The sequence below is a fragment of the Leptinotarsa decemlineata genome, unplaced genomic scaffold (assembly GCF_025532065.1).
Source record: "Leptinotarsa decemlineata unplaced genomic scaffold, Ldec_3_MD MMD2_tig00004307_RagTag_RagTag, whole genome shotgun sequence".
NCBI classification, from domain to species: domain Eukaryota; kingdom Metazoa; phylum Arthropoda; class Insecta; order Coleoptera; family Chrysomelidae; genus Leptinotarsa; species Leptinotarsa decemlineata.
In genome coordinates, this window is record NW_027412606.1 from 278,328 (window position 1) to 294,623 (window position 16,296).

The window sequence follows — 16,296 nt, forward strand, 5'->3', positions numbered from 1 at the left end:
TATATAATGTATTTAATTGATCTGAAAATTACCCTCGATACTATGCATGACATTTATTTTGCTGTCACAGTAGATATTTATTGGAGTAATAAAATCACATCTACTGGATACTAATGTATTTTTTGCAAACACCTGACTTGCTCTTTGTTAATTCCAAGCACCCGTTTTTTTAATAGATTCAATTATAGTACATATACATGTTATACAGGTCTTTCACGACGAGCCTTCGTTAGGAATATATGGAGAACGATTCAAAATAAAAACTTGAAATTTTGTGGCAGTGGGTTTTACAAAATGGCCTTCTCAACTGAAATATTTTCAACTTCCGGTCTCTTTCCGTTATACCAGAAGTTGAGGGCAACTTCCTTATTCCAACTGTATTTTATTACATTTTTGAATTTCTCAGCACATTTTTAGGCCCACTTTGTATAACAATGCCTATATCCAAATTTGTTAGTTCATTTCACTTCACTCAAAGTTCTTGGCCTTCGCTTCCAGATAGGCGCATTTAGCCAGCTCGATTCGAGGGGGGGGGCGCAGCTGTCTTGCACGCAGCAATGCTGCCACCCCCTTTTTGTCTAAATTTTTTATTATATTAAAAAACACAATATTTTTTGGAGACTTCAAGACTTTTTACATATAATTAACACATTTATTTGGTAAAATCCTGTCTCCACGTGGACGTCCGGTCCACCCCGGCCTCAAACCGGCGTGAATGGGGACAGGAATTATATACATCCACTATAACACTCCCACGTGGACATCCGGTCCACCCCGGCCTCCAACCGACGTGAATGGGAGTGCTGTTTCTCTATAACACTTATAGACTGTTCACAAAAAACTTTTAATTTAATGATGGCACGTTCTATGAAGGCAGACATTCACAACACAAACTGAGCTTCGTCCCCAACAATGGCGTCCGTGTGCCTTCTTTGTGGACGGTCGCTGTCGGCACGTCCGTCCACCACCACATCAGAAACGAAACTGAATTTGTTAGTTTTTGAGGTATTAATTTTTTCTGAAAAATTTGGCAGTTACAACACCACTCTGAAAAAATCATAACTCATGGACAGTAACAGTTGAAAATGTGAAATTTCACAGAATCACACCTTGAACATCAAGTCATGAACAGGTCCATCGAATTTTCGAAAACAATTTACAGGTTGGTCCAAATTTCCACCTAAAACATAACATTGACAAAACTGATGAAACACGATTTTTTCGAATGGAAACCATACACTATCCTATTATTTTTGGATGCTACAAAAAAAAAGATATCAAATTGAAGAATGTCCTATACCTAAAAATACACCCTGGCAGGGTATATCCGATTTTGTGAAATATTTGAAATTCAAATAATTGAAAGCAATACCAAACCAAGAAAGCTTTGAAAACAAATGAACTAATATTAACTCGTGTCATTGGTACGATGATTAGGACATGGACCAATAAGAAGCACACAGAGTACTAGACAAAAGTACCTGGCAACAAACACAGTAGAACCTTCATTAGGGAACCGTCCGAGAACTGAAAAACTACTTCACTAAAGTAGGGATCGGCTCAGAATAATTACAGGGTTACTAACCGGTTATTGTCCGCTTAGAGGACACCTGAATAAAATGGGGCTGTACAACGGAGCTGCAGCTGCAGATTATGCAACGAAGGGATAGAAACAGCTCTACACATCTTATGCGAATGTGAGGCACTGAATCACAGGAGGCAGACAATATATAGACGTACAAAACTACGTCCAGAAGAATATGACGAACATCCAACACAGAACCTGTTCAAACTAGTACAGGGAACGAGACTGATGGAATGGGTGTCATGAGAAGATGGGAGAATAAACGCAATAAGCCAAAGAGGCTGCAATGTTTTGTGGAGACTTGGACTAAATGAACAAGTCAGATAGCTTCCAAAGGACCAAAAAAAATGTCGTTGGTAAAAGGTAACTCAACATGAAAATGGATGGATTGAAATAAAATACTGTCGGAGATATGAATTATATCTTTGTTTATTGATGTCGAATACAGTAATTTTAAAGTTAGATTTTACTTTAATTATAACAAGAGCATAACTCACTATTAATTAGTTTTGGCCCTGTCACAAGTGATTTTCATGTTATATAAATAAAACTTGTCATTTTGTAGAATACTATACTCAAAATCTTCATGAAGTAATACAAAATGTGTTAAAATCGTTTGAAAATACACATTGTTTTTTCAGAAATCTTAATGGTTGTATTTCTACGTAGATCTCAGAGTCAGCTTTGCTTAATAAGAACAAAAAAAGTTTAGGACGTCTTTTGTTTCAATATCTTTTCGGATATTCTGAGAATCTTGGGATTGTTCACTGTAAATATTTCCATTACATTTCGAAAATATTCATCAACTCATTATTCTGAAGCCAGAATTAGACAAATCTTGTCAACGGATCTTGACGATATAATATTGTTAATAAAAAAAGTACCACATGATATGATTATATACATTTATTTCAGAGTTATATAGTAAAATACAATACTTCTATGATTCGAAACGAACAAAGATTACTTAATACAAACGCTGCGTGAAAGAGAAGATGACATACTCACTGATGTCACCATATTTTGAATTATCCCCTGAAAAAAAGTAACGCCGGCCGCCGCTGGTCTTCCTCGATCGTTCTAGGTATCGCGTCGCTTCGAGAATATTTTTGTCAGCTTCCGACGACTTCCATCGGGTTATATAGGAACTACCAATAGGCAGGGGAGACTAGTCTAGTTGAAAGTTCTGTACGAAGTGAGCCAATGAGGCGATTATCATTTGAGTATTAGTATGAAGTTCAGTTGAAATTTTTGTGTTGACAGTGTTAATAGTGAAATATATTTGAGTTGAATTGTACAGTGTGGTCAATGATTGTCGAACCCACAGGAGGAACGTAACAATACAATTAATTTTGCCTTTCTTCTCTTCCTAGATTCAGAATTATTATTCTTGTAATTTCTACTAGCATATTCTGGTGGTAAGGGTAAGTATTATAAATTTCATGATACACTTCTTGTATGAGCTTCTAGGGGCTCTGTATTCTTTGGTAATGCATAGAAAAAAGCAAATCTCACCTCAAATTGATCAGGCACCGATACTGAAAATTTTATCAACAATGTCAGCTACTATTCAAGTCAAACGTTTCAAAAATATTTACCAAACAAATAAATAAATATCATTTATTGGTGAATTACCAAAGGGCCATCGACCGAATGTCTTTCAGCCAGTGTACAATTTTTAAATATTTGCAGTGATTTTTACATATGTTTACATATATATATATATATATATATATATATATATATATATATATATATATATATATATATATATATATATATGTTAACTCGAAGATTCTCACGGATAAAGTATGATGAGCTGTTTTCTCGGGTTTCGCTCCGTGTTCTGTGTATTTTCTCCCCATAAGGTAGTGGCAGCAACGCAGGTAAAGGGAAACATCCATCCCTATAAATTGAGACACAGAGTTCGAATTAATCAGTCTAGTTGAAAAAACCAGACATCACCAGAAGATGGCAAATGAGACTTTGCCGAAACGTTGTGAAAATAATCCTTATGGGGAGAAAATACACAGAACACGGAGCGAAACCTGAGAAAACAGCTCATCATATATATATATATATATATATATATATATATATATATATATATATATATATATATATATATATATATATATATATATATATATATATATATATATATATATATATATATATATATATATATATATATATATATATATATATATATATATATATATATAAATTATGAGAGTGATTTGATGTTTTCCCAAATAGTTTTTTCCGGATACTTGGATGGTTGTCCTTAAGCTCTTGCCCTACATAATGCCTGTAGGGTCTCTAAGTTAGTTTCATTTTTGGCAAAGCGGTCTCCTAGGTCTGATAGTCTCTCATTTATAGGTTTCACTTTTGCATTTCTATAAAGCAGTGCGTTTGAGGGATTGTGTAGTGTGTTCTGAGGGTGACGCATTTTGGTAATACTCCTTAGTGTAGATGTTTTAGCTTTTGCAAGATTTTTTAATGCAGGATTACAACAACTTGAATAAATTACATGCGCATATTCGAGAAGTGGACAACAGATCATTTTATATATTTTAGTTGCAGTTTTAACAACAACAAATAATATTTGGAGGATTTTTAATCATTTGAAGTCGAAACCTTCAATAGAATGTGAAATTCTAAACATTTTCACCTGGTCCATGTTTTTTTACATATAGTTATAAAAACCCTCCCAGAAGTCGAGGCGATAATAAGCTGAATGTAAGTTGCCGCAGGAGTAAGGGACTTTTCATTGATAATTTGGCGCACTCTCAAATGAATCAAAATATGACTCACGGTCACGGTAACATAAATAATAAAATAAACAACCCACATATTTGCTTCTCGACAATGTTAACCATATCAAAATTACATAGTAAAGTAAAAAGTCCTATCCCAAGTAATATATAAAATTTCATTAAGAGATCGTGATTTATTCTATATTGGCCAAACATTTAGAAATGTAAATAACTGAATCATACCACATAAAAGTGATGTCAGGAAAAACTTGAAATTTTATGCCGTTTCAGAAAATGCCAATCTTAAAAATTGCAGTATGAATTGTATGAATAACATATTGTCGGCTAGTCGTGTGTATTTGTATGTGTAAATAAAACTGTTTTTAGTGGGGAAAAAAAAAGTGTATAAACATCAAACTTATATCAATGTGTAGAGGAAAGTGTAAACTCCACATTTAGAATGCAGTCATTAACCTACAATGATTGGATAAGAAGAAAATTTTGATCTATGTGTGCAAATAAACTGAAATCGGATTGTTGAAAAAGTGGAGATATCCTTAAAAACCATTTTATGATAAGAGATAAGTTGGGGAACAAAGAAGAATAAAATAGTGTGGAAAAAAACAAAACAAAAAAAACGAAATTGCACATAGATAAAAAACTTTGGCTTCTGGCAATAATTTGAATACAGTGGTGTACAATATCGTTTTTACTAAGGTTAAAGATGCGAAGAAATTGTCAAACCTGTAAAGAGGAAATGCATGAGAAGGACAAACTGGTAACCTGTGACAGCTGTCATACAACAATGCACGCCAATGAAAACTGTACAAAACTAGGTCCTTCAGAGTACCGAGCCGTTATACTGCAAAATAGATCTCTGAATTTTTTTTGCTATGAATGTAGAGGTACATTTAAAAAAATACCTCTGCTTCTCAGACAAATAGAAGATTTCAGAAATGAAGTTAATATTATGAAGCAAGAAATAACTGAACTGAAAAACAAAAATGTGTTAATGGAAGCGGAATTATTGAAATTAAAGAACGGAGATGAAAAAATGGAAATGGAAGAATTTATCAATGAGATGGAAGAAAGAAGAAAAAGAGCGAATAATGTAATGATCATCAATGTAAATGAGTCGAATGCTGAAAACAGAATCCATAGGCTTGAGGATGAAAAAAACACTGTTAAACAACTACTACAGAATATAGATAGTAATATAGAGAATTTTAGAGTTATGAGGGTTGGAAAATATGATGGAAGAAAAAGCCGTCCTATCAAAGTTATATTGGATTCAAATGAATCGGTAATAAATATTCTGAAAAATAGTAGAAAATTAACAGAAAAGGTACCTTCAGTAAAAATATTTAGCGACCAAACGCCTAGGCAGAGAAATTACTATAAAGAATTAAAATCAAAACTTGAATCAATAATGAGTGCTGGTGATAATTCGAAATGCATAAGATATATAAGAGGAATGCCAAAAATTGTAAATAAATATTATGACAAAAAAGATTCAAAAAACTAAACTACTCATATATTAGTCATCATAACAAACTTGAATATAATTCAGATATAGTTTACTTAAATATTGAAAGTTTATTAGCTCATAAACCTCAACTCTTAGCTGAGATATCCTACTACAATCCATCATTTATATTGCTCAGTGAATCAAGAACTACAGTGGAAATGAATAATCATGAACTAGATATAAAAAATTACTCCTTAATCAGATGCGACTCAGATTCTAGACATACAGGGGGTGTTACTATCTTTGTAAGAAAAGAAATTCAATATACAGTATATAAAACATTTGTCCATAACCGTAATTACTGGTGTAAATTTATCACAACCACATATGCTGGTACAAAACGGGTAATTGGTTGTTTGTATCATTCTCCAAACGAAAGTCATGCAACTTTTTTGGAGCATTTGGAAAATATATGTGAAGAAATATTCTGTAACAACTGTCGTACAATCTTGGTTGGAGACTTTAATTTGAATTTCTTTTCAGGTGACTTTTATACAAACAAAATCAAGGATATATTTAATACATACGGCATAACTCAAGAGGTAAAAACGTTCACCAGAGTGACGAATACAAGTAAAACACTAATTGATTATGTACTAACGAATTTCGAAAATAGTCAAGTGAATGTACTAGACGAACCAAAAATTACTGATCATTCTGTAATATCAATCAAATGTTTCTATTCTGAAAAAATTAATTTTAGCAACAAATGTATGAAAACTGTAAGACGATTAACTGATAAAAATCTCGATGATATCAATTTAAACTTGATTAACTGCACTTTTATGCTAAATAGTACCAATATAGATGATATTTTCATTAATATAAAAGAACACTTCAACCAAGTTGTAAATGAGATAGCTCCCTTAAAAACAATTACTCATTATGAAAATGAATTACCCTGGTACGACAACGAAGTCAGAAAACTAAGTAGAGATAGAGACATGGCATATAAGTGTTTTAAACTGAATTCAAGTGATGTGAATTGGGAAAATTTTAAGCTTAAACGAAATGCTGTTGTAAATATCATTAAAAAAAAGAAAGATCACTTTTACTTCAACCAAATTGATAGAAATGTACATAATCCACGTTTAATGTGGAAAACGTTGAAAAACTTAATGAATCCGAAAAAAAACCACAATTACTATTTTAATGGTGTATACTTTGAACGGAATGGACGAAATATATTGATAAAAGACAGTAATGACATAGCAGATTGTTTTAATAAATACTTTCTAAGTAGTATCAACGATATTATCCAAAGTATTGAAGAGTGTGAGTTAGTTTGCTATACTGAAAATTATGAAGATAGCTTTAGTGCCTTCGAACTAATAGACCTAAAACAGCTGAAAATAGTAATATCGGAAATTGATGCTAATAAAGGTTCACCTATTGATGAAATGTATAGTAAAATTATAAAAAACAGTTTTCAGGTAATTGGTCATGTATGGTGTTATTTTATAAATACATCATTAGAAAAAGGTATGGTTCCTACAGAATTGAAGATTAGTACTGTTACTCCAACTGAAAAAGTGACTAATACAAATAAATGTAGTGAATTCCGCCCTATCAACACTTTACCTTGTGCTGAAAAACTTTTAGAGCTAGTAGTTTATAAACAATTGTTGCAATATTGTAATGAAAAGAGTATACTTTTTATGAATCAATCTGGTTTTAGATCCAATCATTCATGTGAGTCAGCCATTCAGTTAACTGTTAATGAATGGAAAAGTAGTATGAGTAAAAATATTTTCACTGTGGTTGTGTTTTTGGATTTGAGGCGAGCATTTGAAACTATTAACCATAATATACTCCTAAAAAAACTGAAACTCTACGGCATAAGGGGAAAAGTACTTGAATGGATTAACAACTATTTAACAGGTAGACAACAACAAACAAAAGTTGGTAATTCATTGTCAGCTCCATTGGAAGTGCAACATGGAGTTCCACAAGGAAGCATTTTGGGTCCGCTATTGTTTCTTCTATACATAAATGACATAAAGCATTACAATGAATGTGACTATATACACTTGTTCGCAGATGACACGTTAATATCAGTAACTGATAGAGATTTGAATAATGCCGTACAAAAGATGAATAATTCTTTAAATAGAATAACAGAATACCTCAAAATGAATAAATTGAAACTGAATGTAGACAAAACAAAGAGGATGATAATTGCCACACCATTTAAATACAGACAATTTGATATAAATGAAATTCACATCAAAATAGAAAATAATACAATTGAATTAGTTCAAGAGTTTAAATATTTAGGGTTTATGCTTGACAACCACTTAACGTTGAATGGTCATTTCAATTATATTCAGAAAAAAATACTCAAAAAACTATATTTTTTTTCGAGGGTATCTCAGCATTTGAGTATGAGCTCAAGAATTACCGTATATAATACAATTATCAAACCTCACTTCGAATATTGCCCGACCTTATTGTATGGTTTTGACCTCAATAAAATGAGATCACTACAAAAACTTCAAAATCGTGCAATGAGAATCACTTTGAGATGTAACAGATATACACCAATATCATTGATGTTGGGAACATTACAATGGCTGTCAATAGAAAATAGACTTATTTATTTAACTATGAGTTATATCTTCAAAATGTTGCATAATCTTCTTCCATCATATTTTCACAAATATATAACTATAAATACGCAAGTTCACCAGCATGATACGAGAAGTAAACATAACTTACATGTGACTAGGCAAACAAAAGCTTACAATATTAAAACTTTGGTGTTCAAGGGATTCATTGCTTACAACAGTTTGCCAGATGATATAAAGAAATCAGAAACTCTGCAACAGTTTAAAATAAAAATGATAAACCATTTACAGCAAAAGTAAATGTACAGTACAGATAGATATTGTATATCTATCACGATTAATAATTTTTAGTATCAATACAAGTATTAATATATGTATCTTCTTACGGGATATGAGTGTATAGTGGGTAGTGGGATAGCATAACTTATTGGTTTCATATGTATGTTTGTATATGATTATTGTGGTATTTGGCTGTACGTGAATGGTATCAATATATGTATTTTCTCTTGGGCTATAAGTGTATTTTGGGATAGCATTCTTATTGGTTCATAGGTAGGATTGTATATGATTATTATGGTATTTGGCTATACTTGAATGGTTTTCTTTTAGCAAAACAATGGAAAATATAACTCGAAATGTAAATACCTAGTGTGTACGTTTGAATTTAAAACAAAACAAATATATTAATACTATCGAAGGAGCTGCTAATTACTATATATAAGATTATACTTTGTGAATGTAGATTAGGATTACCTATTTCAAATAAAGATTATTATTATTATTATAATAACGCTGAAAATCTATGTACTGAAATTATTAGTTCAAAAATAAACTTTTGAAAAATGGTTTAAATATATAATGGGGAAATATTGATGCAAGAACTGAACTGAATAATCTCAGTCAGATATACATGTATATTCTGAAATATCAATTAGAAAAAGACAATTCTGAATCACTCTCTAATTATTGAGATCCATTTTCTCGTTCATGAGTTGCCAAGTTTATACTTCTGCTTAAATAGGAAATAGATAATAGGAAATCATCTAGTACCTATGCAGAATTATTCCATATGACACTGTCAAAATTTGACTCATTTTGAAAGAAAAATTTTTTTTTCTGTTCATTTTGTCCAGAGAGAGTGGTTTTTCGGAGATTCTGGACAATCGAAAGAGTTTTAATAATTAAATTGGTGATTAATTTTTGGGAAAGATTTTTGGCTTTCTACCACTCCATTTTGATACAAAAAAATGTTCAGTAAACCATGTGTCTAATATTTGTTCCTGAAAAGGATAGCTAAAACAAAGTTGAAAACTGTATATAACATAACATTCATTTACTCAACCTGAGTGAATTCAATTCTTTCAAAATTAAAGCTATATTAAATCTCAGCCTATGAAACTCCTTAGCTTCTATTTTGATTTTCAAATTTTTTCCATTCTTCATGGTAAGAGACACCAACAGATTCATTGGAACTTTTTTGACCAAAGTACTGGAACAAAAAAAAACAACAATAAGGTAATGCTTTCAACTTCAAGGTTTTATATGCTCGCCACCAATGAGTTGAATCTGCTCATGCCATCAATGATAGTACATAATGATGAACCAGTCTCAAGTTGAATGTTGCAAGTAGTAAACAGTGCAATCATTAGTTATTATTCAAAACATTCATGTTCAAAAATAGATATGGAATATCTTATTCATAATATCTAGATGCACGAGTCGTAAGTTTTCAGTAGTAACATACTGCAAATTCATACAACTTATAACTCAAAACTGGTGCACGATTCCACCTCAAAACATATAATTATTCATAACTATTGTGAATGTTTGAATAGGACGTACCTATTACTCAAACTGATATCAATTCTCCACTTGAAAAGGGACATCTTTCCAAAATCTGTATGGTTATCCATTAAATTATCAATAATTCCATTTGGGTTTTTGAAGAAGGGTAACTTTTGTAAAAAATCAGTTGTGAAACCGAATTCCAAAAGTTTTTGATTGAAATCACTTTCATTAATTTCTAAAAACAACTTTATGAGAGCAATGTATACTCCAAGAATATTATATATTTGTTCTTTTGGCATATCGGTTTCTTTAGAAAAGTTCTTGATAAGTTCGGAATGATCTTGATCAGTTGGCTTATGGGCTAGAAGGGCCACTGAAAATAACACTATTTAAAAAAGAGGTTTGATGTAAACAGAAAATTTTACTTTTGAACAGTTGACTTTGGTATTCCTTTGGAGAATTCAGTACCAAATTCACAACATTTTTTGGCAATTCTTTTAAACTCATGTTAATTGTTTGAACTGGACTAGGGATTCCGAATTCTGACACAGAATAAAAGAAATTTTCCTTTGATTCAGTATGTGCTTTCCGATTTCTAACCTCGCGTAATCCATAGACACGATAATATGGACTAGCCAGGAGGTAGCTTCAACATATATTTCACCTGCGGATCACAACGTCTTGGCCACTGCGTCACAGCACCACGTGACAAAAATGTTCACAACGGAATTATGCAACACATAAAACATATCTGACGTCAATTGTGTGAAGTAATGCCAAAACGTGAATCTAGTTATTTTTTTTAAGTTATCGGAGTCAATGTTCTCTCTTCAATGGCCAGTCCATATTATAACGTCACTGCATCTGAAGGTTGATGATTTATAGGTTATGTGACAAAGTGAACAAGTACGTACTTAAAAAATGAAATTCAATATCTATCTATTTGTGTTTATTTCATTCACTTATCTCGTAAGCGTGCAATGTCTCAATAAGTATAGCAAAGAGGCAAATAAAGTCAATGATAAATCTCAGGATGATTCTCAATTTGATATGCGACCCGTATCGCTGAAACACCTAGATAGACCTTTTCGAATGGCCAAACTCAACTTATTATGGTCTAAAGCTGTGCTAGTAAGTAAATCTTATTCGTCTAAAATCAATGACAGTTTAACACTAGGGAGATTCATGCACCAGTCTCAGGAACTTGAATTTAAAGAAGTATAGTTTTGAGGAGAGATTAGTTTTTCGGAAAAAGTTTTTGGCTTATTACTTCCCCATCTTTTTTATAAAAAATTGGAAACTTTTGATAGAAGAAAGAAAGCAATTACGCTTAAAATGAACTTTTTACAAAGGTGTGCAGATATAGAAGTTACTTCCAACAAAACATTATCTTGTGTGAATAGTGAATATAGAGAAGTAGAAAGCCAAAGTTTTCCATTTACTACTGAAAATTCACGAATCGTACACATATATATGAAACTATTCTGCGATATTCATGAAATTTTCTGTCTATATTTGCTTTATGCTTCCCACCGACAAATTAAACATGCTAAACAGATGAAACTCTGAACATATGTCCAACATAAAAAATAGAATGTGTAGAAGCCTGCGAAATTTGAACATTCACCTTATTTTTGGAACAGTTCACGTACAATGTTTTAGAAAAATCTGTGTAGTTTCAGTACTACATTAATACATCAGAATAAAAAGTATTGAAGTGAAGATTTTACAGAATTTTGAAGTCACATGGACTGATTAGTTTTGAAATGAAACTGAAGGATTTTTTAATTTTAAGAGCCTTCTTTATAAATTTCAGAGACTATCAGAAGTTAAACTGAAATCCTTGTTTGGAGAACTGAAACTTCATGATAAAGAAGAAATAACTTGGAAACACCTGAGGGCGGAGGGTAAAGATAAAGATGGATTGAAGGAAGCTGAGTTGCGCACAAAATTGATTGCCATAATGAAAAATTATAACTTACTGGATCAAGCTGATGATGTTTCAGATCCAGAAAAAGTAAAACCTTTCAAGCCACTGAATGAGGCTACTGATAAACATATCAATAAGAGTTTGTTCAAAGATAAAAAATTGAACAAACTTTGGGAGAAAGCAGAGAGAGCTGGTTTCACTCAAGAAGAACTATTAGCATTGCAGGAGGAGTTTGGACATCATCAAGACAAAATCGATCAGTACTATTCATTGTTACATGACGTGAAGGGCAGTCCAGAAGAATATGAAGAAAGTAAGGCCGTAATCAAAATAATTAAGGTTGCTGTATTGATATGTTTTTCAATATTGTGAAAAATGTTGGTTCAAACAATATTTTTTGATTAACAGAAGACTATATGCAGAGTACAAAGTATACTTATTTTTCGAGTCAGGTGTATTGACTACAATACCGATATAAAGAAGAAACTTGTATTTCAACTGATAGCCAACTCAACATAATCATTGTTTTTTTTTTTGGTATTCATCCAATGACTTTCATAGGATAGAAAGAAGGGTCATATTGTATACCAGTGAAATGTTCCAATTCTCTCGATGATGATTGTTCATCTGTCTGCATTGATTATATAGAACTTTTCCTTGTTGCATATTTTGTTCACTCAACTAATAATCGATGAATCGGCGCAATGGTAGTGCGCATGATAAAAGGTTGTTAGTGGGATCCCCACCTAAACCAGATACTTTTCTCGAGAGAAATTCCAAAACAGTAGGCACTAAATTCTCAGAAATAATTTGTTTATACGAGTCCTGTACGCTTATCTTGTTCGAATTATTTTAATTTGTATGTTACTTATGTTGACCACATTCTTGACGTGTGTACATCTTTATGATTGGAAGTATAAATAAATATCTATCTACTTGTCTATATATCATGGAAATTATCGTTTTTTGATTTCTGCATTGTTTTCAACCTTGTTAACTCTTAATTTAACCTTCAATGGCTTTTTGCAGATGCTGTGGAAGATTCACTCGATAAATATAACAAAATAGATACTGAAGAAGAACCAAAAAAAGACTATTTGGAGAGAGTCAATACGCTTCGTGAGAAACATAACGAAATTAAAGACGGATTTGATCGTCTTCATTTGCTAGCTGCCAAAGGACCTGCTAGCAAGGAATTCGTAGAGCCCAAGGTGCAAGGCTTGTGGAAAATGGCTATTGAGAGTAACTTTACTCCTAGCGAGTTACATTCTCTAAAAACAGAGTTGTTACACTATGAAAATCGTTTATTGAAATTGAGGCATATGCAAGTCGAACATGCTTTACATGAAGAGAAATACAAAGACAAAGCAGAAATGAATATTGCCGGTGGAAAAACTAGTACTGCCTCTCTAATGGAAGAAAACATAAAAAAACATGCTAGAAAAGTTGATAAAATTCATCTAGATTTGGAAACGAGGATAATGCAGAAGCACATTGAGCTATAATTGATGAATGTTTTCAAACAATTTTTGGTGCCAAATTCCTCACTTGCATTTCATAATTTTTATAGAAAACTTTATGTGTATACTGATTTTTTTTATATATATTTTTCATCTTTAATCCAAATGTAGTCTAGTATCAGTTGTAAATTGATATATTTTGTTCTCAAGAGTCTAGTCTAGTATCATACATTGAAGTTAAATAAGGTTGTACATGATATTAATTGGTAATTATTTATAAAGAATCATATAAAATAGGTGATATGTCCAGAACTGAACATCCATATTTTTAGAAAAATATAAGGATAACTTTTTGTTTTATTCTATAATACTTCTGTTTCTAATAATTTCACACTATTGTGGAGATATATCCTCCATGTATATGAGAGTACTTCAACCTGTAATATCTCTGTAAATACTAATTCAATTTATTCAAAATGAGCAATATATAAATCAGTGCATTTTTGCCAAAGTAATACAAGTCGATTTTAATTCCGTTAGCATAAAAAGTGTGCTCGGTATTCGACGAAATTGATAAAGGCCGTTTTTTTTGTCTGGTCCTGATTGGCGAGAGGTCTGGGGAGTTTGGTGAGTGAAGCAGAACTTGACGCTCAATCCGGTGACTTGTGAAACGGGCTTTGTTGTGAAGCAGGATCAGATTTCTTCTGTTGACCAGTGCCGTCTGCTGTTGACGTAATTGTCGGTAAATTTCGTCGATTTTTTTACAATAAGACTTTGCTTTGATGGTTTAGCCCGGCTGCAGAAACTTATAGTAAATCACACCACCATACAGTAACCGTGGTCTTTTTTTATGGTGGGTTTTTGTCTCTGGGAAGTGCCTGGGTTACTCATCTTTGTCCAACCACTGACCTGAACGTCTCCTGTTGTAGAGTATCCGCTTTTTATCACACGTAATGATCCGATCTAAAAAAGGGTCGTTTTGGTTGAGCAAGAGCAAAGTAGCAGACCTAGAAACGTGACAATCTGTCGATTATTCAAATCGTGGGGCACCCACTTTCCAATACGTTTTGAACTATCAAAAACTGCATGGGAGCTGACGCCCAGTTTTTCGGCCATCCCACGTACCGTTTGTGATGAGTCAGTCTCCACCAGGTTCCGCAAATCCTCGTCCTGGATTATTGTAAGTCGAGCACTCCGGGGCTCATCTCCGTGGCTAAAATCTCGAGAAATAAAATTTCTCAAGCAAAAGTCGAACAGACATTGCCAAATGTCTGGTTAATGTTTCAATTAGAAATCACAGAGACAAATTGACCCAAAATCGCTTAATGACATCATACAGTAATGAGCTGAAGTATAAATAGTGCAAATAAAATTCAGCAATCAGAACTGGAAACAACAAATACGATCAAAAATTTAGGAATTACTCTTGACCTAATAATGTTAGGTTTTACACTCAGATTTGTAGAGGAATTACCTCTCCGTTCCTTAGAAATCATATATTGTTCATTTCTTGGATCAATAACCAAATACAACTCCACAATTTGGTGCCCCTCAAATAAGGTGGATATTCATAGGCTTGAATGTGTTCAAAACAAGTTTTTAAGGTTCTCTGCATGTAAACTGGGATATCAGGTTGATGAATATAACTATAAAATTATATTGGACATTCCTAACTTAAATACTTTGGCTCATAGAAGATAGAATCAGATCTTAAACAAATTCACATAATAACTTTAAACTTGATAGCTTCAAATTTGAATCCAAAGTGAACAAGAAATACAGAAATCTTCAAAGTACCCTGTTAGGAATCACACGTTAAAAGGTAAGACCCCGTTAGTCCTTAGCTCGCACAAGTTTCGACTTCTGAGGGTTGTCGTTCGTAGGGGGTGTGACAGCTGGTTAACGAAAAAAACAGATTTTAAACAGATAATACCAACTGTATCCAGAATGAGTCTGTAGACAGAATTTTCAGACACTCACAATGTGGATTTAGAACTTTTTAATTATTCTTTGGAGTCATTTGAAAAGATTGTAATTTATAATTGTCCCTACATCACGATTATTTTGTAAAAATAGGCATTGCAATAAGTAAATAATTAAAAAATTGAAGATCATAATTATTCATCAATATTGAACTCAAAACCAACCGCTTTCATTGCAAAAAAGGGATTTCACACAGATTAAAATTTTATTTTCAAATTAATAAAGGGTTTTGTTTGCCTTGAACTTATACACTTTAAATGTTTTCATTAAGTGGCTGAGAAATAAAAATCTCATTTCTATATTTGAACATCAGTATGTTCTACAAAGTATATAAAACACACTCTTGTTGAAAGGTGCTTTTTGTATTTACAAATTCAAAATTTAGGAGATATATTAGGAATTTTGTTTGAAAGATTTCTAAATTTCAATGTTTTGTTGTGTGAACTGTAAAGAGTACAATATACATCTTTCATTGTAATGGAGTTTTACATGTGAATTAATAAATAAATAATACAAACTGCAAAATGTGGTTTCAAAATTGAAACTTTAGGAATTATGCACAATTCATCAATCAAAATATTGGTTTTGATTTTGTTTCTTCCAGTAAGTTAAATAATTCTAGAGAATTCAATTGTTGTGAAAGTTGCTTCCAACTTTTTCGCAGTTTTTCTGCATTGTAGGAAATAATCATGAAAA

General features: G+C 32.2%; 2 protein-coding genes and 1 long non-coding RNA gene across 3 annotated transcripts; 2 read left to right on the top strand and 1 right to left on the bottom strand.

Moving 5' to 3' along the window:
* The first annotated feature begins 4,680 nt into the window (after positions 1-4,680).
* LOC141483842 (uncharacterized) lies at positions 4,681-8,721 on the top strand. The gene is made up of 2 exons (XR_012466321.1): positions 4,681-5,647; positions 6,356-8,721. It is a non-coding gene; the product is annotated as an uncharacterized lncRNA (long non-coding RNA).
* A 1,036-nt stretch (positions 8,722-9,757) lies between these two features.
* On the bottom strand, positions 9,758-10,868 carry LOC111512458 (COMM domain-containing protein 5). The gene is made up of 3 exons (XM_023168579.2): positions 10,653-10,868; positions 10,282-10,600; positions 9,758-9,928 (listed from the first exon to the last, which is right to left on the bottom strand). Exons 1-3 carry the CDS (start codon positions 10,732-10,734, stop codon positions 9,769-9,771), a joined length of 561 nt encoding a protein of 186 aa, XP_023024347.2. The 5' UTR covers positions 10,735-10,868; the 3' UTR covers positions 9,758-9,768.
* A 223-nt stretch (positions 10,869-11,091) lies between these two features.
* LOC111512459 (alpha-2-macroglobulin receptor-associated protein) lies at positions 11,092-14,112 on the top strand. Its single transcript, XM_023168580.2, has 3 exons — positions 11,092-11,358; positions 12,044-12,470; positions 13,187-14,112. Exons 1-3 carry the CDS (start codon positions 11,149-11,151, stop codon positions 13,660-13,662), a joined length of 1,113 nt encoding a protein of 370 aa, XP_023024348.2. The 5' UTR covers positions 11,092-11,148; the 3' UTR covers positions 13,663-14,112.
* The last annotated feature ends 2,184 nt before the right edge of the window (positions 14,113-16,296 follow it).

Excerpts from the sequence above, each read along its gene's own strand:
- LOC111512458 (XM_023168579.2), bottom strand. The coding sequence starts at position 10,734 with ATGAGTTTAAAAGAATTGCCAAAAAATGTTGTGAATTTGGTACTGAAT. Across the intron at positions 10,601-10,652 it reads CCAAAGTCAACTGTTCAAAA|TGGCCCTTCTAGCCCATAAG; the intron begins GTAAAATTTTCT and ends TGTTATTTTCAG. Across the intron at positions 9,929-10,281 it reads GATATCAGTTTGAGTAATAG|TACTTTGGTCAAAAAAGTTC; the intron begins GTACGTCCTATT and ends TTTTTGTTCCAG.
- LOC111512459 (XM_023168580.2), top strand. The coding sequence starts at position 11,149 with ATGAAATTCAATATCTATCTATTTGTGTTTATTTCATTCACTTATCTC. Across the intron at positions 11,359-12,043 it reads TATGGTCTAAAGCTGTGCTA|AGACTATCAGAAGTTAAACT; the intron begins GTAAGTAAATCT and ends TATAAATTTCAG. Across the intron at positions 12,471-13,186 it reads TCCAGAAGAATATGAAGAAA|ATGCTGTGGAAGATTCACTC; the intron begins GTAAGGCCGTAA and ends GGCTTTTTGCAG.